The sequence below is a fragment of the Saccoglossus kowalevskii genome, chromosome 5, assembly GCF_978046115.1.
Source record: "Saccoglossus kowalevskii chromosome 5, keSacKowa6.1, whole genome shotgun sequence".
Taxonomy (NCBI): Eukaryota; Metazoa; Hemichordata; class Enteropneusta; family Harrimaniidae; genus Saccoglossus; species Saccoglossus kowalevskii.
Genome location: NC_140645.1, coordinates 20,017,840 through 20,045,660, shown reverse-complemented (window position 1 = coordinate 20,045,660; position 27,821 = coordinate 20,017,840). Strand labels below are relative to the sequence as shown.

The following is a 27,821-nucleotide window of genomic DNA, read 5'->3' as shown; positions in this document are numbered from 1 at the left end:
ATAAATTTTAAACAGAGCCGTCAGTTTAAGCCAAATCTCACAGTGTAAAATTACAAAGTGAAACAGTAGCCAGATTGAGTGTCTAATAATATAAACAACATACAAACAATTTCCCATGTTGATGCAATTTCCGGCTTTAGAGGGAAATTAATTGCTCGTTTCCCATTTTCTACCATAAAACAGCAAAAGAAATAGAACAAAATACTATAATAAATGTCTAGTTAGAGAAACCCGAACTTGCAGAAAAACTAAGAGAGAGCGTTAAGCAAAAGGAGTGAAATGAGAGAGTCACAACACGAAGAGTTTCCCCATGTCTTACAAAGCAACACATGTTTGCGAGGTCCGCGTGATGCAGAACACTGTTAAAATAAATAGAGAACTGACAATCATGAACACTGACGTCTGTGATACCAGGTGTCCGGAATGAGTAAGCATACCTTGCTGACTGGTCACACCCATCATGATTGGTCTCGTATTATAATACATGTCAAATAATAATAATAATTTTAACAAGTCGTAAGTGATCTATATAGAGGCGTAGTTAAGAATAATGTCTCGTATAATTTTCCTAAAAGACAAGTCGTACTTGGTAATTATCTGTTCGTATCTTCCAAAAAACTTTTTTTTTCAAGAACTTAGACTTGTATACACTTGCTTAACTAGCTTTGTCGCTAGCGTAATAACCTTATTATTATACATCTTTTCCCTTCAAGGATACATCATGGAAATGCCGAAATCCAATAAGTTTAGAACAGAATCAGCGAACTTCTTTGTATGGAGTCCGGTCAAATCCAGGTGGCAGCCATGTTTTTTTTTATTACTAGAGAACGCTTACGCGCGTAATCATTCCATATTTGGAATTCGCATTTCCAAATATGGTAGTATGAAAATACCCCGTAAAATAACGCAAAATTACGGCACGCTGTAACTTATGGCGTTACGGTGACAGATGTATAATAATAGAAAATAATCATAAGATCTACATGCTCTATAATATCTTAAAAGTTGAGACATGTGTACACTATATGCTGCACCTATAAGAGAATGTTACTTGAAAGAAAGGGAAAATTTTTAATTTACAAATCGCAATCACACCCCTTATCATGCACGTTTAACTTAGTATGTAAACCAGTAAATATAACGCAGTGCAGGCTAGACATTTAACCTACTATAATACTGTCTCTGACTCAACTTCTTTGAACACACGACGGAAAATATGAAAAGAGCTGTATAATGCCATTTTTTTAAAGTCTGAAACGGTAGACATTTCACACATTATACCACATTGTCCTTACAAGACTAATAGCTGAGTTAAGGTTTTCTGTCTTGGCAAATGTTACAGTATTCAATTTCCTGTATAATCAACCTATTGACGCGCAAATAAACACTATTAATTATAGCAATTATTGTAGTAATTAAAGGTGTCTAACCTCAAGAGATTCTGCATCATTAATTATTATTTCTTAAAATATTTCAAATTTGAAATGATAAAACATGATGTTTTAATTAACTTAGGGAAACTGGAGGCTACTGGAGCGTTATGTCCAGCAGTTACACAAATACGATAATAAATAGATGAACGCAACAATCAAGACTAAACCGAGCCAAAATACGTAACTTTACGTTACTATCAAGGAAGTTGGGAACATGATCAGAAATACTCACACTGGCTGGTATGTGACCAATGACAAACAGGGCAGCAGTATAGTGTTTGTCACGAAACTTGGAAATATATTGAAGGCATACTAGTTGTTATAAATATTTTAATTTTATAAATAATTAAACACAAAGTTTGCTATTCAAGTAATGAGTGTAATGTAATACTTATTTCTGTTTCAGAAGAAAAGCTATATTTTGAAAAAGGCAATAGGGTCAACCCTATTTACACCGTCACTAGTGATGTATGTAATGTGGAAATGTCTGATAAATTAGGTGTCGACCAGAAACGCTAATCTACAAAATACATCACTGGCCCGACGTGTTGTGTTCAGTGCTTCCGGGAGTCGGACTAGAGTACTGTCATGTAGAGATGAGGCGTTCATTAGTTTTGTTGATATAAATACATTCCCAAGATATCCTGTACCATATATTAGCTAGTGTTTCATGTTTTACACAACAAACACCAAAATAGAGATATATGTCCGACTTACAAAATGCCCATGAATAAAGTGTGAATCATATTTTTTAAAAACACTTTAGATATTCGTTTTATTTAACAATGGAATACGCTTGTGCACGGGTTGTAACAAACAATATCAATCATTGTAGGTTTCGTTTTTCAACAAATACTGTTAAGCGTCCTGGAAATTAAATAATGTTGATACATCATAATTTGATTCGGTCTACAGTATGGAGTATTAAACAAACTATTAAAAATACATATTTTCGTGCATATTGCACGAACGTTACACAAACCACAATAAAACAATATTAACCAACGTACATAAACAACACATGGTCAAATCGGTAGCAGAATGGTACATGAACCTCAAAGAATACAAGGTTTCTGAAAAGAAATAAATTCTAGTTCAGTCTTGCGCGCTTTAGAATTAGAAAGAAGAATTAGAATCGCAAATTAGAAATATAGATTTTTGAATTAATTGCTGATATGAAGCTCTGTTAGACCCTCTCGTAACCTTGGGCCGTAATTGGCATGAGTTATAAAAACACACTTGCGCTTGGGGGATATCATAATTCAGTTAATTGCCAAGTAATTAATTTTGTCATAAATTAATGCTGTCATGAGTTATTAGCTGTCGATCCGTGCTATATAAACTCAACAGAACATCAGTAGACTCACATCAGTTCCTGACTCATTAGTAAACCGTGAATACCTGTCTCTGTCGTTACTATTTCACAAAGAAGCGAGAGGTAAGTCTTACCGAAACATTGTGCAATATATAGCAAACCCACGATTTCCATCGACGTTTAAAGAACACAACGTTGCACTGTAGAATATTTTTTTTCAAATCATTGTTCGTTATTTTTTAGAATCATCATGTCAACAAAACTGTTCGCAATCCTGTTTGTTGTTATGGCTGTAATTGTGGTGCAGAACACCGAGGCATCGGCTACTGACAGGTTCTTCAAGAACGCCGGTTCTAAACCAATTGTTAAAAGGGAGTTAGACTGTAAGTACTTATCGCTGTTCACACTGATACATATGCTTTTTTTCTAGATATTTAGTTACTTTATTCAACATGCGCCACTTGTCAACTACTTTTAACTGACCCATCTTGATGATCCGTTGGCTTTTTATGAATATTCCTCCCTGCTACTTGTTGTGCTTCCACGTGTACCATTTGTAGCCAAATGTGATTTTAACATTACGATTCTCCGTTTTCGACATTGTGAAATCTTTTCGTTTTCATGGAAAAAAAATACAGTATGTAAAACATATTTATTAAAAATATTGTTCATACATAAGTTGTTGAACAAGCTACATATTCAAGTTCATTCTGAGACTGTTGATTTTAGTCGTAAAAAAAGACAAGAGAATTGCAAAAATATTCTTCAGTAATAACATGTAATCGGTATTTTTAAATTTGTTTTTTACGTTGGCTATACATTGCTTACAAATAATAACTGAAATATATTGTCCATTTCTATCTCAGTTTGCTACATGGAAAATTTGAAGATGTATTGCGACTGTGGCACAAAGAGTGTGTGTATGCCAGAGTAAGTTGAAATGTAACATTATATATATATACTAATAATTATTGTGTGAACAGCCTTTATGATCTCTAGAAAACGTGACGAAGATAAATTGCGCCACGTTCTTCAATCCGTCGAGCGTCAGTTTTGGAACTAAATTGTATACATGTATATATCCTTCATTGTCAAGCTGTAATTTACTCTCGGGCGTAGTTTCTGATTTTAATTATGGAATAATTAACGATTTAGCAATTTGCTATGATTAAAATATCTGGTGAAAATGATAAATTATAATGTATAATTGGTCAATGTTTATTATTATTTCACACATTGAATAAACCATTGTCCTTTTGGTCGAGTTGGTCGAGTACGTTTGGATTTCCTGACATTTCGTCACAGTAGTATGCGTGTCATGGTAGCATTCAGTGTCCAATCTATTAATTTGTGTTTTTGTTATTCTTTCAGAGGTGCATTTCTTGGATAGACGGCACGCGGCAATTCGACGTAATCGCATGAATTGCTCTAAGCCTCGGCATTCCAAATGTCTACAATTCTACATCATCTCTTTATTATAAATAAAACGGCACGACGTGCCATTGAGAGTTTGTTTTGGAGGTCTTTTATTCTTACATAGTAGTTATATTGTATTTAGTGTCTGAACGATGATTTGCACGCATATACGAATGATGATCTTGCCTTCAGTGGTTAGACCTAGTTAACCCCCAAATGACTTGCGCTATCATCATCTTCTTCTTAATTTGCATGCAATGTAAAGGAATATCTTTCCAGTTTGTGAACACATGATAAATATCAAATTGTAGCAACAAGCATGGAAATGAAAGAGTCAAAGATTGTACGAATTTCTTCTCCAAATGTTTACACCTAATAAACAATTATTTAACAACACATGTGTGAAAATGTGGTTTATTTTCGACTCGGGAAAATCTGTGTATCGCATTGGTAGTTGAGAATATATTCTTGTCCAATTAAAGTGCATTTCAACTCAACGGTAAAGTAAAGATGATATCACTCATTCAAGTTGTTCGTTACAAATTATGATATTATGGTCGTTACCAGCTCGTGAATAATACGGCCTTGACGTCATGACAAACAAACAATTCAAACCTTATTCATTCCAACTTCAAATGACAGAGAGACACTCCTCCATGGAATTCCCTGCCACTATTGATCACATGCCAATTTACGATGAATGTACAAGTTTAAGCCGTGCAAGTAGATCAAGCAGTTACAGTCGCGTTACCAATCACTTCCACGTCATAATTACGTCACACAGTCATTTCGTCAATGGAGGGCGGGATGCAGAAGGTCTGTTACTGATGTTATCTTTGTGTAAAATATCGTATCGTCGCACGCGTACATTGCTAACTTCCATGAAATGAACAAGTTTAATATCGTGAAATTCCACACTAAAAACCACAACTGTGGATTGTACGAGTATGTCTAATAAATGGAGCGAAAGTACATAACAGACAATGTCTGATATGTGTAAATACCAACCACAGTTTAAACACGACGTATCGAGTCCGATAGTGTGAACAACAGTTAGAACCTTACTAACCTACGCAGACGAGTTATATCATTCTAAGACGAGTACGCTGAGGTTCTCGGTAGGAGAAATAAATGAATTGATATAATCAAAACAGTAAATTAATCTCAGTACTTTAGATAATCTTTAAAATGCAAAAGTATTATGTTTCCGTGATACGCGATAGACATTTAGTATGATAGACAGATAGATGATAGAAGACAATTCAGTTGCGAAAAACTTGGCAAATATTCTGAAAAATTATTTTAATTTGTTTAATATCTAACCAACATAATTGCAAACATTTATGATGTATAAATATGGTAATTTGAAATACAATAAAGAAAGACTGTTGATACTTCATTTTATCGGCCTCAGATTTCTGGATTAACACAGGTCGGTTTTGTATCAGGACAGAAACGTTAAAAAATGGTGAACTACCATTAAGCCTCAGTGTGTCTCAAACCTATGATGTCATAGTTGATGCTATTTGACTGTGTATGTCTTACTTTTGAAGTGGTGTGAAAATGATTATATGATTCATACATAGGTTTACATGACAGGAAAATAGTTTAAATTTTCCAAACCACAGATACATTTATATAAGGTGTAAAATGTTATCACCTGAAAGTGTATTTATAAGGTGTGATATATGTATCATATTATTCATGTTCTAATGCTGATGATATATATATAAGTATAATTAGTTTTGATATTATTCTATAAAAAAACAAAATAGCTTGTCTCATTCAATAACAAATCTATGATTCTCGTGTTATTAAACCTTAACTTCAGGTACCAGGGGATCGATACGTCACAGCCCTTTATCTAACAAAGACACACAAAGATTAAGAATACGTGTCAACTTCTAGTCTCAGTCGCCCGTCAAGACTCTCCAAGACAGAATGCCTCGGGGAAAGGTCCCCCAAGACTCTCTCGCTTCGTGGAGCCCTGTCAAGACTCGCCTCGCCTCGTGGAGATCTCCCTCATACTGACTAAGATTTGCTCTATTTACTTCTCAAACCTTAGCCAATTACAGGGGAGTTCATAAGCTTATGGCGTAGCCTCCAAACATTCAACACGCATGTAGCCAATCACAAGTATTTAACACGTCATGACACATTGATTAATTGCTCTCTATATTAAGAAACTACACATAGCAAATTGTCAGATTTAGTTCCAGTCACTGATTAAGGTTTCGTCCAGGACCTTGTATAAGCTTAAATGTTGACAGGTTATGAGAATGTGTTGAATAATATAAACCAGCTATTCACATGAACCAGGCTATCAAGTCGTATCAGTAACCTCTAGACACATAGAAACAAATCATGACAAATCACACCAACTTTACAATGAAGGATCCCATTTCATTATTTAGACACTGTTTTGATCTTTCGAACACATAAATTAACCACCCGGATATGGCGTAATGTTGCAGGTGGTCATAAAAATACAGTTCATTAAATATGCTTTCGGTGGGTAAGCAGCTTTACTGCTAATGTTCAAAATGGCCGTGTACATTGTGCTACAGTTGCTTAAATACCAACAATAAGGTTGTAATGCTACGAATGTTGACAAATCGTTTGTACTCACAGGTACGTGTATAGTTTTGCTGTGACAGATACACATTTTTCAAAGATAATTTTACATCATACCCACAGTGCTTTTACTAAGGAATGCGCATCAAATCAAGGTGTATGATTATTTGTTTCAATGTGACCTTGTAAACAAGGATGGTGTACGAAGATTTTGATACATATCAAAGGAAATGAAACTATATTGTAACTTTGTCCTTCTTTCTGGTTATCATTTACCAAATTCTGTTCAAGTTATGTTAATGGCTGTACATATTAAAATGCGTATGCATGATATAATGATATTATTATTAATATTATTATTATTATTATTATTATTATTATTATTATTATTATTATTATTATTATTATTATTATTATTAACTGTTGGTGCGTCATGAAATTTACCATACCATGAAAGCAATATCATGTAGCCGAGTGAATATACAACGAAACAGAAACATGATTATTTGTTGTATTACTGTGTATTTTCATATATACAGCCCAGCTCACAATTCATGGGTTGTGTACATATACACAATGAACAATGAAAGAAGAAGGGGGTAATTTAACAATCCTTTTACTCAATTCATTTGATAACCATCGGAATAACAAAAGCTAGTCATGGTCTCAGCAAAAACAGACATGTCATCGCATTTACGTTTATACCAGTAATGCGATTTGTCACAATAACTACGGTTTAATTTAGCAGCACACATACGGACATGACATAATAGTGAATATTGTTATTATTATTCAAATACTCGTTTATCAAGTACAACTGCATTGGAAAAAACTTCAGTGAGGGTTATGCCGAATCAATGCTTTTAATAAAATATTATTTTTATAAATCGGAGTTATAATTTTTTTTTCAGGAATTGAATTGCAATTCATATTTTCTGTTGACTGCTAATCTATTTATGGTTCTACTGTGCTGAGTTGTGTTCAGCATGAAACAAGTGCATAATCCGATTTGATTATTAAACATGAAGCTAAAGTTATATTTAGATTGTTAACTAGGCTTCAGATGGCTTTCATAGTTTTGTCGTTGAAGCTGTTGTAAATGGTTCTGTATTGGTGAACCAGTACAACAGCAACACTCATTCGCTCAAAGGTTTACTATGAACAGGGTAGGCCCCGGTTAGACATTTGGGCGTATCGGCAACGGTGTAAACACCTCGCACACACACCCTAAATTATGCAAATTTATGAAATAGTTACATTTCATCAATTTTAAAGGCAATGTAAGCTTAGTACGCAGTATATCACATGGTAAATAAATAAATATATCTACACGGTAAACGACGCTGGTGAAGCTGGTAGGTCAATACCAATTTAACCATTTAATTTGGTGTCTGTTTTTTCTATTTTAGACACAATTTACAGAAATTTATACATCTTTTTGTGGTGATGTGACAAATCATTATTCAAATTATTATAACAAACTTATGGTAGAAATATTGTGCTTACCCCAACAGGGAAATGGCTGAAACATATGGTGATGAAGCAGGGGGGTTGGAGATAGACCCTGAAGAACTTGAGGAGAAAGGAAAAACAACGTACGTCAGTCAATTATCTGTCATTGATCAGTATGTTTAATATTCAAATACACATGCTATGTGTCAGCTTTTATACAACTAGCACCGAACACATTTGAATTTGCCGTTCTGTAAAAAGCCAGGATATCAGTCCTCATACTGAAACATAACAAAACTCATTATAAGGTTCGAATGTTCCATTATGCAAAATATATCACCAACATTGACTCGTTCTAGGTTATTGACGTCGCAATCAAACACTTGCCTTTGTTTACATTGAAAGAAGCCACGTTATAGCGTGTTAGCAATAGACACCCCGTCATTCACGCAAACGTTCGCACGCACGACGAACAAGCGTCGTTCAGTCTCATTCTGGCCTAAAACTCTAATTAAATTAATATTACAAGCAAGAAAAAGATGCACAATAAGAAGGTTATCGCGAAAATACCGCAAAGTATACACTCGGGCAGTACAGGTGGCATCGACTTTCAGGTGTATACTTTGCGGTCTTAACCCCGTAGTATTTAATGTAATTGCCATTGTGGCCACGTGGTGCTGGAACACGCTATATTTATCTAATTCGCATTGTGCAGTGTTATTATGTGAACATATTGTATGGTTCACAATGTACCTATGATTGAGTAATATGGCATGGTAATAACATTTTTATTTCTACTCACGTCTTATCTGGAAAGAGTGTTCATACCAATTGCATGTTTGTTTGTTTCTGCAATACGTATATCATAGTATATCATATCATACGAATAGTATATGTTGTTATGATAAATAATTCAGTACAGCTTCACAGCGACCACACTTGCGTTCCTTTCATTAATGGCATAGTTTTATATCTCCTGAGAATATAGTAAACCATTTCAAAAGTTTGTATTCAATAATACTTCTCGAGTATAAATGTATTCGTTATAAAGTGGAGTTTGTTGGTAGCTAAACAATACCATCCAATTCGTATTCACTTTGTATGATACTGTATTGATATTTGTAAGCAATACTTACCATTCTGGTGATCAATTATTTATCCATAAAGATGGGACCTCATTAAGAAAGTGAAAGATCTGGCAACCAATGGAAAAGACAAATTGGTAAGTTACATTCATGAAATTATGGCTACTTAAAATTAAAGCCAAATACAAGTTTCAAATAAAAGGCCTTTAGCATACCTAATCCACATCTTATAATTGTATTATTCGGACATTTTCTAACTGGTTTTTAACATATATGTTCCATGATTGTTATTACACTATAACAACTGTAGTTATTTTGACATGTTATATAATACAGTTTATATATCTACCCTATTAGAATATATTTGAAGAACATTTCATAAAAATATCATCGAGATTAATCGATTCAATGTGCAATTATCGAAACAATTTGAATTTATTTTTTTAGTTGCGTGCGACATATATACACTGAGAACATTTCAAAATAATTTACTATATAGAACAACAATCCATGCAGCAATAACACTGAATATGCGAGTACAAACTGTGTTTTACAACCGTATCCGACTCAATTTACTCTGCGTTCAACATAGAAATACGCCTTTGGTCTGTTATAGTCCTCACCTGTGGTTGCCTTACACATATTTAAAGACTACGAGGAAATGCTTCCATTTGCTTAAATACCGCCGTCTAAAGCTAAAATTATTCATGTTTGCATTCGCATTTGTTGTAAAACCGTATTTTATTCATGAAATCTTATTTTCTGCACTGATTAACACAAATTTCAATCCCAGCATTCCATTGATACGAATCTATGTATTTTTTTTCATTTTAGAGAAATCTATGTTGTCCATTCACGCCTTCAGTGTTATTTGGCAGTATCCTAGCAACAATGGGCGTGACTGCCTTTGTTGGTACTATCACAGCCGTAGTTATAGTTACCAATCAAAACGGTGAAGGAAATGTGAATTCCTCATTGGGTAAGATCTATGACGTTATATCAATACAGAGTGACGTCACATGTCTGACATGGATCTCAGGTTTCCTATGTAATTCATTTGTTTATGACTGAGAATGACTCTAGACTCTCTGAAACGCTATTTCCTGCATTTTAAGGGGCAAAGAGTTTAGGCTGATTTTGGAGGGGCGGCGCCTCTGCCCTCCACCCCCTGTGCCGCCGCCACTGTTAATGTAAGGTACATGTGGATTGTTTAGTTTGTTGTTGTCTTTCAGTAATGGATTTGTAAATTTCCATATAACTTGTTCCCAAATAATTACGGCTGGTTATGTTATTGTTACTGACATTGTCGTTATTGATTTTGTTAGGTGTAATTCTTACACAATCGATATCAAACTTGTTGAATTCGGTTAACATAATTATTACAACTATGTACAGTTTTAGTTGTTATGGTAAATTCAGATGATGTGCATTTTACATATCACAAACCTTGTTCAGCTCATACGCCAACAAGGAATAGTCTGACTAATTAATTAATTAATTAGAATTATTATACATCTGTCACCGTAACGCCATAAGATACAGCGTGTCGTGATTTTGCGGTATTTTACGAGGTATTTTCATGCTACTATATAAGGAAATTTGAATTCCAAATATGGAATGATTACGCGCGTAAGCGTCCTTCAACAATAAAAACAAACATGGCCGCCACCAGGGTTTGACCGGACTCCACACAAAGAAGTTCTCTGATTCTGTTCTAACTTTTTAGATTTCGGTATTCCCATAAGGTCATTGCGAGGATACCTCAAATTATGCACTCAGACAGTACACCGTCGCAACGACCTCCGCTACTCGTCGGTGGATACTCGGACTCGCTGTACTGTCTTCGTGCATATGAATAAGCAATATCGATTTGACGTGCAACTTTTCTGAATAAAAATTCCTTCATTTCCAGTCAAATTGTCTTTCTTGGCAGATTTTCAGTTCCAACATTCCAGACAATGGTGCATAGATGTGCAAATATTCGACTTTTAAAACACCATTAAATTTCTGACTCTAAACTTTACTTGCAAAATTTCTGTCTTAGAAAAACTATTTATTTTTGCATGCTACTGTTTCGATATTCCAGGCACGTTTACAGGCATTCTTGACAACTTTTCCTGATAATCTTTCTACTTTGCTGTCAAGTTTCCCGACTTTTCATGAATCGTTTCTATGTAACTTTTCGTTCATTATATACCACTTTTCGACATTCCAATCATTTTTCTACATTCTTAGACAACGTCGGAATTCCGGAATTCTGGCATTCGACGCTTCTTCAACCTTCCCACTTCATTTTTTAATTTTCGTGATAAACTTTTAATTTTTTATTCAACGTGTTGACTTCCTATGTAATTCTTCCTTCTTTGCATGCAACTCCTCTGACTTTTCATAAACTTTTCCAAATTTAATTAAAGAAATTAAATTTGCACTGTCCCATTAATCTGTTTAACCAAGCATATTTTGGGATTTATTCCGGTCACCCATTCAGTAAGACACATGGGAATTTAACATGAAGTTGTTGAAGAATCGTTGAAACTCCAATATAACTATAACTGTAAGACAACTGTAATAAAACAAGCTAAATCACAGAATTCGTGAACAAAATGGCATATATCAAAACGCTATTCACAATTAGTTGTAATTTTCATGTGAATGTCAAAGGAAAGAAAACAATATGTTTCTATAAAACACAAGGGCCAGTTTCTGTATGTGAAGTGGTGTAACTCAAGACAGAAAATCACTCAGTGCGGATGGATGTATTTCGAACCAAAATGAGTAAACAAAAGTGCATTATGTCACTAAACCAGGAATCCTGGCCAAATGTACCCATGTTCGTTTTAAAGTTGTCACAAAACTAACGGGTAACGCGTATGTTGCAGTGGCTAGTTGCATTTGTGTGATCGTTAGTTCAAACGCCGCCCCGTGTGTGTTCAGTGGTTGTAATATGCCAATAATTAATATTACTTCCATTCGGGTGTTTGTCAGTATTGCTGGAATGGTCTTATCCCCTTTGGGGGTGATCGTGACTGGGGTAGGCTTTCTAAATCTGATATAATGGCTATACATATGAGCAGCACTATTGTGTATCTGCCATGTTAGAGAATCGATTTGCGTGTGTACGTCTTAGTCGCTGCAAGTACGCGCTATTTCAATCAACGTCCCCCTATGTTACTCTTATCATGATTTATATTTCAGTCAGTTTGACAGCGGTTGTCATGACATATACTGATAAAGGTTAATGACAAGACCAGATGGCGAGCTGGTCGAAATCAACCAAAAAACATCTTATGACTCTGCAGTTTTTAAGATACAAGACAGTAGCTGTAATTCTAAACCAATGTTGTTTGCGAGTTTAAAAAAGGTAGTATCTTGGTGGAATGTTAGTGCGAGATTATTACCCCATCAATATTAGTTAGTGTTGACAATGTATAGAAATGTTTTCTCTAGACAGCTTGACGAGTAATTAATTGATTATGACGTGTAAAACTTTCATGTGATTGGTTGTTTGTTGGAAGGCAAGGCCTTGGAGTCTCTTATACTGATTGTAATTGGTTAAGGGGTGACAAGAAATAAAGATGGATTTAATGCTGTCTCGGGTGAAAACCAGGGACTTGGCAGAGAATCGTTTTGGGAACATGAACGAAGCTTGTGTGTGTCTTTTGTTAGCCTAGCGTGGAAACGACCGAACCCCGGTTACCTAAGTGAAAGGTTTTTACCCATCAAAAATACCTATCACACTCTTCTGACTTACCATTCTATTTCCACGACTTTTGAAGGGCGGTGGTTTTTATACAACTTGTATAATTTCTAAAGACAACTTTCCTAACATTCTAGGCTGCTATTCGGACATTCCAACAAGCTTATGCACAAAAGATCATTCCATGACACGACATAACATCATAGACACCATGTTTTCCACTTATCTTTCTTTACTGATTTCACGTTGTACTGTGGTTTACTTGTCAGTTGTTCTGTTTTGTTATATGAGATTGAAGGGTACTTCATACTTTTCGTACGTGGTATTTTTTAACCACCAATAATTACCTTTAGTCATATACTTGTATTGTTCTCTTGTGTTACATACATTGCATCTATTACAATATAAATATGCTAATTAACTGCGTTCATTGTTCAATATCAGAAGTATCAACACCTTCATGGATGACTACGTTGGTGCACACAACGGAGTACGGTACGCCCAATTCAACGGTTATTTCAATAACCGACATGATGGCAGTCACTACAGGTAATAATCTTACACAAAAATGGCTGTCCAGAACTCACTGAGGGCGAGCGAACCACGATACTTGTTGATGTCCATTAACCCGTTTTCATTTTCTCCCGTAACCACGTCAACCATTTCTAACACCATGGTTACGTAAAGTCAGAGAAACGACGGACGCGATGACGGAACAACTACTTGGGGAATCACCAAGTCGTGCAGCTCGCTCGTTCTCAAAGAGGTCTCAGCGACTATTTACGTTTAGGTATATTAATTAATTTATAAATATGGATTTTTGAATATCTACCTTACGGTGTGGGAACAAGTGTTAGGGTAGTTTCAAATCTTGAATTTACTGCCACGGGGAATAATTTGCATAGATGCATTGAATACCATACACAAAAGCTTGATAAAGCTTCATGAGCCTGTACATCAATTATTCTGAATATTTTATCTCAAGTCTTTAACTTAATTTAACACGCACATTTTACCAAATCAACATGTTCATCAATATATTTCACGCATCTTTGCTAAATCTTGTAATCATATATTATTGTATATATTTAAACGAACACGTCAGTCACATCCATTCTCTCGACGAATGTATCTGGAAATAACTGCTACTTTCCAACAGATCATGGTTCGACAAAAGAAGCAACGTCCATTCCTACGACACTCACCGATAATTCTATCATGATATCGACGATAGATACAACGGACAGAGTTACAAGTATACCCACTACAGAACCAATAGCTGCTGTACCGTTCACCACGGTGGAAAAATCCACACAGGCGACGGACAAAATGTCAAGTACAACCTCAATCTTCCAAGCTACTCGCACGGGGCTTCCTACTGAGTTAACGAAAACCTCACCTTACATCCCTACAACGACAACCAGCAGTGAGATTTCTTCTCCGGTGTTTGCTACAGTAGCATCTCACACGTCGTTTACAACTGCCAATAATTTCCCGCCACCAACTACTGCACAGACGACAGTGCCACCTACCACGCAAGCTCTGGTATCCGAAATACCATTATCTACGTTAATGACTACGTTGACTCCTACCACAACAACTATGGCGTCAACAAGTGAAGCAACTACTACCCCAATGACTAAATTCTCGTCTCCCATGACAACTTTGGTGTCAACAATAAAATCAACTTCCCCAAAGACGACGCTGCTGTCGACCACAACAACTTTGGCGTCAACAACTTTAGGTACTACGCTAATGACGACGCTACTGCCTACTACAACAACTTTGGTGTCAACAATAAAACTAACTTCTCCGAAGACGACAATGCTGCTAACCACAACGGCACCAGTAACCAGTTCGCCTTGTAAGTTTTTCACATGATTATTTTACTATCTCTCCCGTAAGAAACATACTGTAACACACGTTCACCTCAAACACTCAACAACTTACACTTCCATGACGCAGTATAATGTATATTTCAATAAAATAAAATAATATAGCATTATTAGTGTTCTCAGTAACTATGTTGAACAATAGTGTTGTTAAACAGACTGGTAAAAACGGGAATACAATATTCTAAAAGCCTGTATGTATTCGTCCATGAACAAATCCAGTATAATTATGAACCTTTACCCGAGACAAAACTAAATGTAACTCAATATATCATATATATCTATTTCAGTTACGACCGAAACACCGTGCAGTTCTTATTGCGCCGATGTGTGCACGGTAAATAGTCTACAATCGTGTCCCTGTGACAATACGTCGTGTGGTGAGTGTACTGCATATATATTATTAATTTATTATACATCTGTCACCGTAACGCCATAAGTTACAGCGTGCCGTAATTTCCGGTATTTTACGGGGTATTTCCATCCTACCATATTAGGAAATGCGAATTCCAAATATGGAATGATTACGCTCGTAAACGTCCTATAATAATAAAAAGTTCGTTGATTCTGTTCTAAACATTTTGGATTTCGGCGTTCCCATGGTGTATCATTGGAAGGGAAAGATGTATAATAATAATAAGGTTATTACGAGAATACCTCAAAGTATGCACTCGGACAGTACACCTGCGCATCGACCTCCGCTGCGCGTCGGTCGATACTCCAGTTGTACTGTCTTCGTTCATATTTTGAGGTATCCTTGTAATAACCTGATATTGTAACGATTCACATGGCTAATAAATAACACAGAGTCAGTGTTATAAATAGCCAACTTGCACGTCTCTTTCCTTTTTGTATTGTTTTTTTCAGAATACCAACACATTGGTTGTTTCGGTGATTCAAGCGTGCGTGCTATACCGACGCTCGAGGGAACTGACCAACGATTAGACGGGGTATACTCATCGCGAATTAATGCTATCGAGAAATGCGCTTCCGTAGCTCGAGATAATGGTTACGCTATGTTTGCCATTCAGAATGGAGGATGGTGTGCATCAGGTTGCACAGCTTGCCAAACGTATGCGACATATGGACCTTCGGTTGCATGTGCTGGTGACGGCAAAGGTGGTGGTTATGCAAACGATGTTTACATTTTTGTAGATCAAACACCTTGACTACAAATCTAGTTGTTTTGTTTGTTTTGTTTTATTTTGTTATATTCAGGTGGCTAATGTCTTTTAAAGATCGAACAATGTTAAACTAATTCAATTAATCTTAGTTTTGAATTTGCGTTCGCGTGAATAATTAGGAAATATTAATATACATATTTGATTGTTCAATTTGAGTAATGCAGTATATATGCAAAATACACAGTATGTGCCCAATGTTCTCTATGTAATGGCACTCGCTCACTTTGAGCCATTCACAGACACAATCCTTTGTTATGTTGATTGTTGTAAGTTGTTATGGCAACAAAGTAGTCAGTTGGTTTATTAGGCATAGATTCAAGATCGTATAATGAATGGGTAATATAGTCATAATTATTGCAATCCGGTATTAAAATGATATAATTTGTATATGGATGTCGTTTTGATGAGAAAGTTGAAACAACATACACAAAATCAAGAACACAAAACAAACCACGTATAAACTTTACATATACTTATATAGATATTACTACAGTATGTAGTATATTGACTTATAATGTATTTGTCGTCGTAACGCCATAAGTTACAGCGTGCCGTAATTTTTCGGTATTCTACGGGGTATTTTCATCCTACCATATAAGGAAACGCGAATTTCAAATATGGAACGATTACGCGTTTAAGCGTCCTCCAATAATAAAAAACAAACATAGCTGCCACCAGGGTTTGACCGGACACAAAAAAGTTCGCTGATTATGTTCTAAACATTTTGGATTTCGGCATTTCCATGATCTATCCTTGGAAGGAAAAGATGTATAATAATAACTCAGACAGTACACCGTCGCATCGACCTCCGCTGCGCGTCGGTCGATACTTCCGCTGTCCTGTCTACCATGGAAGGTACTAACGGAAGGAGCCACGACGCTATTGTTTTAGCTTTACCCCATGATCTTTTGTCAATGTGTGTTCACAAACATTGTTCTTGTTAGCTTTTAACACCTTCGTACAATGGGTTATGCTAATCTCGAGCATTTGGTAATATTCGGAGCATGTTCGGAAGCGATAGTCGTACCTCGCATGCACAATATTGAAAATGGCGAACTTTAATGGAAAATTGTCAGATATAACATTGATTGAAGAAACTCTGGTGAAATATCGTGAATTTTGTATTTGTAATGGTATTAGAGTTAATCAATGATTGCTTGTGACGATTGCATTATTCAATGGTACCATTGTCAGTGCGTGGGTTTGGCGCCCGAAACTGTCGAAATTGTTGACCACCGGACATCGGCGAACACCAACAGAAAAGATAGTATCGAAAGAAGAGCATGCCTCGACACATTCTCTGTGATAATATTTCTTAGGAGTCCTTAGGAATTGTTGTTGTATGCACTCGAAATCTTGTTCTAGTTACAGTTGCTAATATTTAAAACATGGGAAATTTGTGAAGTCAAACGTTCATCAGTTGAATTTCCAGTTGTGAAATACGTATTTTGACCTTTTACACCTAAATAAACCCAGTGCGCATGTGTGATGACCGTAGTTTCATAATGCGCATATATTTTATAGTCACATTAAAACAATGGCGGGGTTGTATCATACTCCGCTAACTCGTTACTTGTGTAAACAATCGCAAACTATCACGGACATCAAAGATGAGCTAGACAATGGCCTTATCAGGATTAATTTGGGTTGAAACAAAAGGAAATAAGCCAGTTAAGAGGCTTAAGTGGCCACTTGATTGGCGTCGTGGCTCCTTCCGTTAGTACCTTCTATGTGTCTACGTGCATATTTTGAGATATTCTCTATGGTACAGATAATATCGCAAATCTCAAATTAGTTATTATTTCAAAATAACGGGTTTTAATAAAAGATACAAATATTATATTATATTGACATTATGTTCTATAGAGTACTGTAAGACGTGTCTTTTTCGCCAATTTAGCGAGAGAACTGATTCGCTAATTTAAGATGTCGCTAATGACTTCATTATAAATTTAAAATGGCGGCCAAACAACATCTTTTTCTCCACACACACACTTTGTAAATAACACAGAAAACATAATAATCTGGAGCGCTTCCCTATTACACTTGACAGTTTTTCTTTGTTTTTATGGAGGTGATAACTGTGCATTTGTTTTGGCAGGCGACAGACAAGTATTGTGAAAACAGGAAATCAACAAAAACAAGAGAGATTCGCTAAATCAACATTTCGCTATTACGTCATTTTACCACAATTCATTTTAATAAAATTGCATGTCGCTTTTTCAACATGTTTTACAGTAATTTTTAGGCAATCTTAGCTTCATATTGTACATACAATTGCAATGAACAAAATAGAAATGTATGAGTAAGCTTCTACATTTAATGTGTTATAATCCTGAATCAGTGTTTAAAATTCACTTTGAAAAGAGACATATACACCACATTAATACATTTTGTCTGCGTTATATACTATATTTATTCAGAATACTAGCGTTCTCCCTTCATCAACCAGGCACAACGTGAATAAATAAAAGAAAAGTGAACATTATTACAGAAACGGATGCGACATGTTGTATATTATGTCAATCACTTTTGAGACATACAATACAGAAGCATTTTCATCTATGCAACCTGCTAAAACAGAAGTTTTTTTTACAAATAATACATCTTTCCAATAAATTGCGCCCTCTGGTGGCGAATCCTTTCTGTAACCTAAATGTTTGACACGAAAGTCGTTCAACACGTTCGATATCGTGATCTGTAGTCGTCTTCTAAAGACGATTGCGTTTTCACAATATTCTAGACGAGGAACGACTAAACAAACAAACACATTTGTCTATTTGAACAACATTTCCTTCACCCACCATTTTGACGCCAAACAAGAGCTCCGTCACAAGAGGGCGCAATTTACAAGAATTGTGCCTAATGTCAGATACGAGTTCTGATTCTTATAAGATATTCGCTGCACTCAGTCTACGTATTTATTTCTGGACTACATTAAACAAACAGATCAAGTTGTACAACGTTGTGTTACATGGTTCTGCAATCCGACTGCTACAATGATTACACTATGTCATTTAATTCTCCCTTTAACTTGTCAGCTGTGGTCACGGTGTAAGATTCATATCCTCGGGGGCGGAGCTACGTCACAAGACGTTCCACGTTGCTACGACGCGCACCACTGTACATGCATTTCTATGGGCTCTGTGCGCGCTGCTCTGGAACGCCGGTCGAGCCGGTGAAAATTCGAAAAAAACAACACAAACTCAACTCTGAAGTAATCCCAAACAACCAAACTTATATATGTTACACACGTAGGGCTAATCTTGTTACACTGTTCAGAGGAGTCTCAACAGTTATTCCAAAGTACCGTTTTCTGCGAGTTTTGGGCCTTTGTTTTCACCGCCGCAGGTTGCCAGGCGGTGAAAATGCCCGGATGTCCGCCCCCGAGGATTGCTTAATTTCTGGGTCACTAAATTTCGTGCATTACTACTAGTATATTCACATCACGTGGAAGTTGTAAATTTCCATCATGATTTAAAGCGCGGCTCCGCAATCCCAGGAATTGCACCAGTGCATCATGGGAAATGTAATTTGCATGGTCCGCCCAGTTGTTTACTTGGTATACAGCTGTTATCATTTCAACTGAAGGCGTTAATTCCGTAAGCTAACATCATGCATTACGCTATTATCTGATTTGAAAGGACTTGCTGAATCCCGTTGTTCGACGTTCACTGGGCCTACGCACTCTTTTGAAAGCCGTTTTCTGTGTTTGTTTCGCTCGTGGTCGACTGTAAAGCACAATTTCTGTAAATGGCGTTACGGCATTGTAAGGTTCTCTCTGAATTGAGCTCATGCCTTTGCTTTCTTGCTATTGTACTAATATGTTACAAGTGCGACCTTTTTATACAATGTATTTATTAATTCACAACCCGTACGTTACGAGCGCGATGTATTCATACTACGTACTGTGCTATGTTGCCGTGGGTTTATTTATAAATATAATGAGTACGTAGTTGCAACAAGCCAGTTATTATTAAAAATCTAAATAGACAAAGTTATGAGTAAATCAATATAGATACATCGAACATGCAACGTGCGGATCATGAATAAATAGTTATAAGTAAACTTTTGGCAAAAATCCGTTGCCGAAAAGTCGGGGTGGTAAATGGTGACCGAAACTTCCATTCACCACTTCTAACTTGAACAGATCAAAACAGCATGGTAATTGTTCTTCCGCAAAATGGCTGGCACAATAAAACAATGGACTACTCTGTTATATTAACTGTACATGTATTTTTTTATTTAAAATTATCTTTACATCGTTTATGTTTTACTTGTTTTGTCTAAAACATTTGCTGCATCAATCTGTTCCAAATATTTGCACGCCAAATATACGTCTTCGAAGTCAGGTTTCGTTTACCCGACCTCCTCCTCGGCGCTCTTGCATTCTGTCCCACAGTCACAGACGTAGCAGGGCGGTCAACATTTTCATTCTGTCGAAGAAAATAATTAAATTGTAACTATAAGATTTGTTAGCCAGTGTCAACAGAAAACGCAATAATTTAGAGTTGGTAACGATGCGGACGCAATTACATACCCAGTCAAGGCAGGTGAGATCACTTCGGAATTTGTAGGAATCCCTGAGCTGAAAGTTGATTCTCTTGTCGTGGTAAAGTAACGCAACACTGTTGAATGTCTCAACATAGTGAGTGTCTATACACTGGAAATAATAACAATATGAATCGCTTAGAAAATAAATTGTGGATTTTGTAAATAAATATTGTATTAATTATAATCGTGAAGTAAGCACAACTTACATCCACGTAACTCAACGGGTTTCTATATATAGAAGTCTGTTTTATAAATTTCTGCAATAAATTAATAGCAACAGGGCTTCTCATTATGGTGAATGACGGCTCGTAGTTCGCTTGTGTGCGACACCTCGATGCAGAGTCACAATCAGCATGATTATTCTGTGAAGTAAATGAAAAAAATATATGTAAAAAGTCAACATTTATTTTAGCTTCGACGTTTAAAGCAACGTTGAAAATCTGTAGATAAATTGTTGTACCTGGTAGTGGTTGACAATATTTTCGAGACTGGCTATCAGTGCGGCAGCGGCGGCATCCCTGTCCCTATTGTTGCCTGCAAGTGTTGTCTTAGCTTTTTTCATGGCCCAATAAAAATGCGTCTTTACGGAAGCAGCTTTTTAAAATAAAGAAAAAAGAATTACATATATATATATATATATATATATATATATATATATATATATATATATATATATATATATATATATATATATATATATATATATACATTGCACATAAGTCACAATGTTCTAACATCGATAACATTATTCAATATTGACGATTCAAAACCACAAATCAAGAGTAAGACATACCTTTATCCGACAATTCTCTGTGCCATGTTTTGTTATGGTTCCTTGCAGCGCCCTTGGTTATGTTTTTTATTTTCTTTCCAATTTCTTTGGTAGCTAGGCAATGAACATATTTATTTGATTTAGTAATACAATATCTTAATATATAGCTAAGTGTTCGAAATTAAATCATGTATACGCAACTGATTGTAATGTAAGTAATATATTTACCATGCCACGTGTCGTTGCTACTGACTGTGTCCGGGCGTTCCTCTCTCAGGAATTTATTTACGGACATGTTTTTGTCGTGGCCATGAACCAATATTGGTACTCCTGTAAAATAGACAGAAATATGAATGACGTGAGTTTCGTTGCAGTCTGGCACAATAGATATGAATCGTGTTTTAAATCAGCATGTAAATATTACTGTACCTTCGTCATCTGCCCACTGGTAAAACCGTCTAACTCCAACCATTTCGTGTCTCTGGCTGCATGTATCGTCATGTTTAGTCACCAACTCTTTGTGGATGCATTTGTGTGTTCTAGATATTTTAATAACAATATATACAAGCAATATATTGTAAATCACACTAAAGTTTGAGGATGTACTTATGTTTTAATAAATACTATTCATAACATATAAAGAATATCACGCGAATACGTATTTCGAGTTGATATGCCAACAAAGGTAAGTGCAACAGTTTCATGTTCACAGCTAGCTGTTCACAGTTATTACTAATCTATCCCTCTTGTTATAAACAATACACAAATCGTCCATGGATTAATACGTACATGTCTCCCAAGAACACTACATCACTGTGTTTTGAATTTTTTCTTGTGCCATGTCTGGCATCCGACACGATGTCAATACCTTGTCTTGTCTCTCGGTCTTCCGAAGCATATTCCTTTAATAACATAAATTGATTTTTGCATAGATGAGAAATGTGGGTCACATCTGAATTACCTTATATTATCGATAACTGAATAATATAACTGTTGCATTATGAGATGGCGGTTTGTTATCAATAGCTGATGTAATAATATTGCACACAACGGGATGTACACATGAATATATAGTGGTCACGTTTTCTCTAATTTCATACCTCATGTAAAGCATCCTGCATGGATTCATTTGCGGCATCAGAAACATGTACTTGGTAATTCTGAAAAACTGTAGACATAAACAAAAAGTATACAGGTCAGTATCAGATAATATAATGTTGTGTGGACGTGTTATAAAATATATCGTTGTACAGGTGTATGCAATATTATAAACACAAATGTTTACGGTCATTATTTTAGAAAGTGGATATTTACATGATTTCCTGTACGATTTCTTTATAACTCCCATATTAGCGGCATCCACTATCACTTTGTACTCTTGCTCTCTCATGCCGGATGCATAGAATCCATGCAGCAGTCTGATTAGTAAATATGAAAGAATAGTTCTTTCGTTATTGTTGTTGCGTGTAAACATGGAAACTAAAAATATCAACCGTGGTGTGTTTGTCAGTCATTGCTGCTTGATGTGAGTTACAAACGCGTACGAATTCTACACTTTTTTACAAATGGGATTCTAGCTGTCCTCGTGTTTATTTACTAATAACTGTACATGTACATTGCAAGCAATGCTCATTTATAAGTGTCAAGTCACGAAACAAATATAACAATACGCAGTGTGAGCAAATCACGAGTTATGAGTAAATATAAATACGCTGTTTCTGCAACGTGATAAAATAATAATTATGACTCAAAAAAATACAATAAAAACACAAAGAACTGAAGTACAAAAGAATAAATAAACGACTGCGAAAAACATGTTAGAGGAAATACTATTAATTGAGAATTCACTCACCTATAGTTTACCAAGAGTCTACCATTTGGCAAGTATGGTGATGAGTTCCAAATAAATGCATGCTTGCAATTGCACTGAAAATGGAGTCTCGCTGCGTGACCAAGCATACAAGTCCTGTCCGTTATCATTAGGTTATCTGAACAGGTACGACTATGATGCTCGATGGTACTCGTCAGATTACGCATGGATGTCACCGTACTCAAAAACATCATTTCATTCGTTTTAGTTTCGTGGCATAGCTGATATACTGGTCCGTCAAAAGTTGCACCATTTTTGCTACCGTCATCAGGGCGGCAATCCTCCGAGCTGACCTTGTGGTTCATGAGAAAGAAGTCGATAACTTCGCTCAGGATCGAGTAATTTGCATTTCTGACGATATCAACTCGAGACCGTAGATTTGACAATTTGTTTAGCAGTAACCTCTTTTCCTCTGCGGAAGGAGCGGAAAATTCTATCTGACCGCGAATAGTTGAGTCACGTTGCCTTCGTTGGTTGCGTGCCTTGATTGCTTCTTTAGTCATAGACGGCCTAACATCCATTTTTTTTTTATAAATGTGCACGTTATAAAATATATAAAATGTGTTTTAAAAAAATCGAAATAACAGTAAATATAAATAAAAAATTTGTTGAAGTGTCAAAACTTTAAAAACTATAATTATATTATAAAAAAACGAAGTAAAAAGGATTAAAAAATGATGTAAGTAAAAAAACTGAATAATTGAAAGAGGTTTACGTATATGACGAGTGAGCAAGTGGCTGTCAGCGTTGAATGTACCAACATAAATCTGTATCGTCAGTTTTATAATTTACATATGAAGTAATATTACCACGGAAATGCTGGAGCTGGCTTTGACAAGGTGATATTGTCTCACACTTCTAACGTCTACTATCATGAAATCGTATTGTCCAAAAAGGGAAACTATTGTTTATACCCATTTGCACTTGTTTCCGGAAGCATAGCAGAACTTCGCGTACTTGAAGTCAAGTGTACGTGTTTGGCGGGACATTTGATTGCACCTTTACCGTGTAACAGCCAACATGCACAGAATAACGATACATGTCTCGGAAGCACAAGAGGCCGCGATACGCGCTCTATTCTCCCACTCTGATTGGGATTTAGTTTACGAGAACCAGGCGGAGGAAGAACTAGATTTAGATGATAGTGGGTTGGAGCCTGATCTGGTTGTTGAGAGAGTCGTCGGGCAAAACGAGTGTCGGTTTTGTCTTAGTCAACCTTGTGTGACAACAAACAGGCAAGATTGGTTGGGAAATGGCCAGGGTCCGTGTGACAACAACGCTGCTATTAGGCGTCGTTTATACAAAAAGTATTGGACGATGCTCGGACGACGAAATGCGTGGACTGACGAAAGATACATCCAGCGCAAGTCACAACTTATGAGGGCTGATGACGTTGTGGTAACACAAAGAGAAGTGATGCCGGAGTGTGTTGTAAGACAGATACGCGGACTGTATCCCAATCTCCCAGGCGTGCCTTATATGGGTCATCTCTGGTACTGAAAAATACGTGTCTTTCATTGATACAAACGAACCAAACGGCCCTTTTCAGGGCCAACAAATATTCCAAAAAGAGAACTACCGTATTGTCAATTACTTGCATCATGAAATAACTGTAGTTTATTTGAATGACCTACACAATGTAGTTGTCCTACAACGTTTGCCATAATGTGTCTTGTCGTCTAGGCAATAATGACGTTATGCAACGTCAAAAAAACAAAAACAAAAAAAAACTTTATTATACGTATACGGCTGTGCGGCACGGGTCCGACGCCAAATATACATGAATATATGTGCGGCTCATACTAGTACGTGACAAAAAGGGCTAAATATTTCACTGCAGGGACATGTTTCAGGGAACATTATAATTTTTTGTGAGACCTTTCAATTTATTTATTTCGAGAACGAAGAGAAATTTGTCGGGGACGTATTTGGGACTCCCTCGACTCTTTTCATCGATATCAGAGTGAAAACCATTTTTTTTTTATTTTCCCAGCCCTGTAACCGCGAATGTCTTTCTTTGCGCACACACACTACAGAAATTATTGGTATGTTTACGCAAAGTCCCTCCCCTCTCGCGCACACCCCAGCTCGTGCGATTCGCACTCGCTCGGATCGGACCGCTTCACGGAGCGCCGACGATGTCCCCTGAGATGAACGGACGGACAAACAGCTCACAGCATATCATTTCTTATTAGCTCCACGATATCACTTACATGATCAACTCCGTAATTACATAAACATACCTAGAGATTGAACAAACAACTCGGGACTAACACCTTACATTTACATAAACCCATGACTGACAGCCAGTTTGAGCAGTCAAAACGACTGTTTGAATCATGCTTTTCCGTCGCTTTTACGCGGAAATCACACTGATATCGCACCGAACTCGTAAATTAACATCGCAGTTGTATCGCGGACATATTCATGTTTGTGTACGACATGAAAATAAAGCACCACAGGCGTTAAGATTGCCGAAAAGAGTGATTTTGCGGAGCACCCCGAAGAGATGTTTCACGCTTGAGTGTCATTTGCATACTGAAAAGTGGCGGCCATCTTTCCTTTTATACACCCAGACCCGCGGTTTAATATTAATTACTTGTTACTGTAATTGTAAATGAACAGGAGAACATAATATCAGTTCTGTGCTCTAATATCTAAGACAAGTAATATAACTTCGGTCTATAATATTCACCGACACTGACTTACTGCAAAATTGATATAGATGACTTGAGTGGGACAGTTCGACTGGGTGTAATCTGGACTATAATATGAGGTTATTACGAGGATACCTCATAGTATGCACGAAGACAATACAGCGAGTGTATCGACCGACACGCAGCGGAGGTCGATGCGACGGTGTACTGTCTGAGTTATTTTTATACATCTTTACCTTCCAAGGACACATCATGGGAATGCCGAAATCCAACAAGTTTAGAACTGAATCAGCAAACTTATTTGTGTGGAGTCCGGTCAAACCGGCAGCCATGTTTGGTTTTATTATTAGAGGATGTTTACGTACGTAATCATTCCATATTTGGAATTCGCATTTCCTAATATGGTAGAGAAACGACATGTATAATGTGTCGTGATTGGGAGAACTCTTCGGAGAATTTGTCTGCGTCAGTGTCTGAAGCAGTGAATGGGTCAGTATATCCCAATACATCCCAGAAATACATCATACCTAAAAAAAAAGACAAAATCATAGAATATTATTGTACTGCAATATAGCAAATTATCCTCTTTTTCTGTAATATTCTGTAATCGGTAATTATGAAAATTATTTTATTGGTCCATAGGGAATACACTTCGTTATGTATTATTTCCAATATATTTCTGAATTATCTTGTCAATACCGTTTTTTTCAAGTTTGTTTTTTCTCATAAAAAACAAAAGAATTTCTTAATGTCAAAAACGGAAAGTCTTTATCGTTAGTGTTTGACCTACAAAATGGCAACTATCTACTAAAACAAAACTATCATTTTTTCGAAAATTTGGCTGGTGACCCCAACCGGCTAACCCTGGTATTTGCATCCAGTTTATGAATAGGCTTCTATCTTAACAACTTTTAATTTATAATCATACTTTGTTATTGTAGCGCCATATCAATTTCCTGTTCCGTTCAATGACGCCGTGTGATATGTATTAACACATCCATACAGTGAAATGCAATTTCTAGTGATTTGTGATTGGTTCATATGAACAGATTTACTTTTTGATATAATGGCCGACAATTTTAAAATACAAAAATATCTCAACATATTGAGGAGATCTACACTATATCTAGAATGGTAGTTAAAAGGCGGTAGTCGTCGCGCCGCGCATGCGTGGGATATATGGGTCTCATATAAACAAAGATGGCGATCAACGAGTACAAACTGAGACGTTAACAAGCTTTAATTAGGTCACAGTCCCTCTATAGGGACTGTGATTAGGTATTTGTAGGTGATTGGAAGGTATCGAAGAGTTCACCGGCGGTAACTAGCGCGACAACCACAGCCCTTTAAATTAAATCGTAGATTTTCGGCACACGAAGTATAATTATCTAAAACATAATTTGGTCTTCACCCATGTCCAATGAAGCTACGCCGTCGACTGCATAAACTCCACTAATTGAATTGTCTCTAAAATTAATGAATATGTTTTAAAAAATGCATCTAAAATGTGTTAATTTATTAAATGGCTTCAGAAATAAACATACACCTTAAATTATGTTTGATGTATTTTACACGCGTTCTATCCGTCACCGCATTGGTTCCCATATGGAACCCGACGCGGATCGACGACGCCCTTTAATCGATCGAATGGTAAACTGCCGACATGAAACTCTTCAGCAAATGATACAGAACGGTCTGGAAAGCTTTATCAGCTCACGAATTACGAGTCATATACTGTACGTAGTAGTATACTGGTATATTCATGACTACGAGTCATATGTTAGTGTTTAAAAGCTGCGAAACATATATAAATGGGATAAACATGATATCAAATTTGCGACGAAAACAAGAAAATCGCTATAATCTAGTTAAATATTTGACGAGGGTATCTCACGCGGTTTCATTGAATCGACCGTTTAT

General features: G+C 36.3%; 1 protein-coding gene and 1 long non-coding RNA gene across 2 annotated transcripts; one reads left to right on the top strand and one right to left on the bottom strand.

Moving 5' to 3' along the window:
* The first annotated feature begins 2,763 nt into the window (after positions 1 to 2,763).
* On the top strand, positions 2,764 to 4,259 carry LOC100377302 (uncharacterized). The gene is made up of 4 exons (XR_438053.3): positions 2,764 to 2,871; positions 2,992 to 3,131; positions 3,615 to 3,678; positions 4,120 to 4,259. It is a non-coding gene; the product is annotated as an uncharacterized LOC100377302 (long non-coding RNA).
* A 16,005-nt stretch (positions 4,260 to 20,264) lies between these two features.
* LOC146745865 (uncharacterized) lies at positions 20,265 to 23,790 on the bottom strand. The gene is made up of 11 exons (XM_085499601.1): positions 23,227 to 23,790; positions 22,689 to 22,792; positions 22,475 to 22,542; positions 22,164 to 22,276; positions 21,804 to 21,913; positions 21,603 to 21,704; positions 21,396 to 21,488; positions 21,063 to 21,196; positions 20,809 to 20,964; positions 20,589 to 20,711; positions 20,265 to 20,484 (listed from the first exon to the last, which is right to left on the bottom strand). The coding sequence occupies exons 1-11, from the start codon at positions 23,763 to 23,765 to the stop codon at positions 20,335 to 20,337; spliced, it is 1,692 nt and encodes a 563-aa protein (XP_085355727.1). The 5' UTR covers positions 23,766 to 23,790; the 3' UTR covers positions 20,265 to 20,334.
* Positions 23,791 to 27,821: the final 4,031 nt, after the last annotated feature.

Bases quoted from the DNA above. Each gene is read 5' to 3' on its own strand.
- LOC146745865 (XM_085499601.1), bottom strand. From the start codon at position 23,765: ATGGATGTTAGGCCGTCTATGACTAAAGAAGCAATCAAGGCACGCAAC. The intron at 22,277-22,474 runs GTATGAAATTAG...ATGTTATTAAAG, and splicing joins TGCAGGATGCTTTACATGAG to GAATATGCTTCGGAAGACCG. The intron at 21,489-21,602 runs GTAAATATATTA...TTCATTGCCTAG, and splicing joins TAGCAACGACACGTGGCATG to CTACCAAAGAAATTGGAAAG.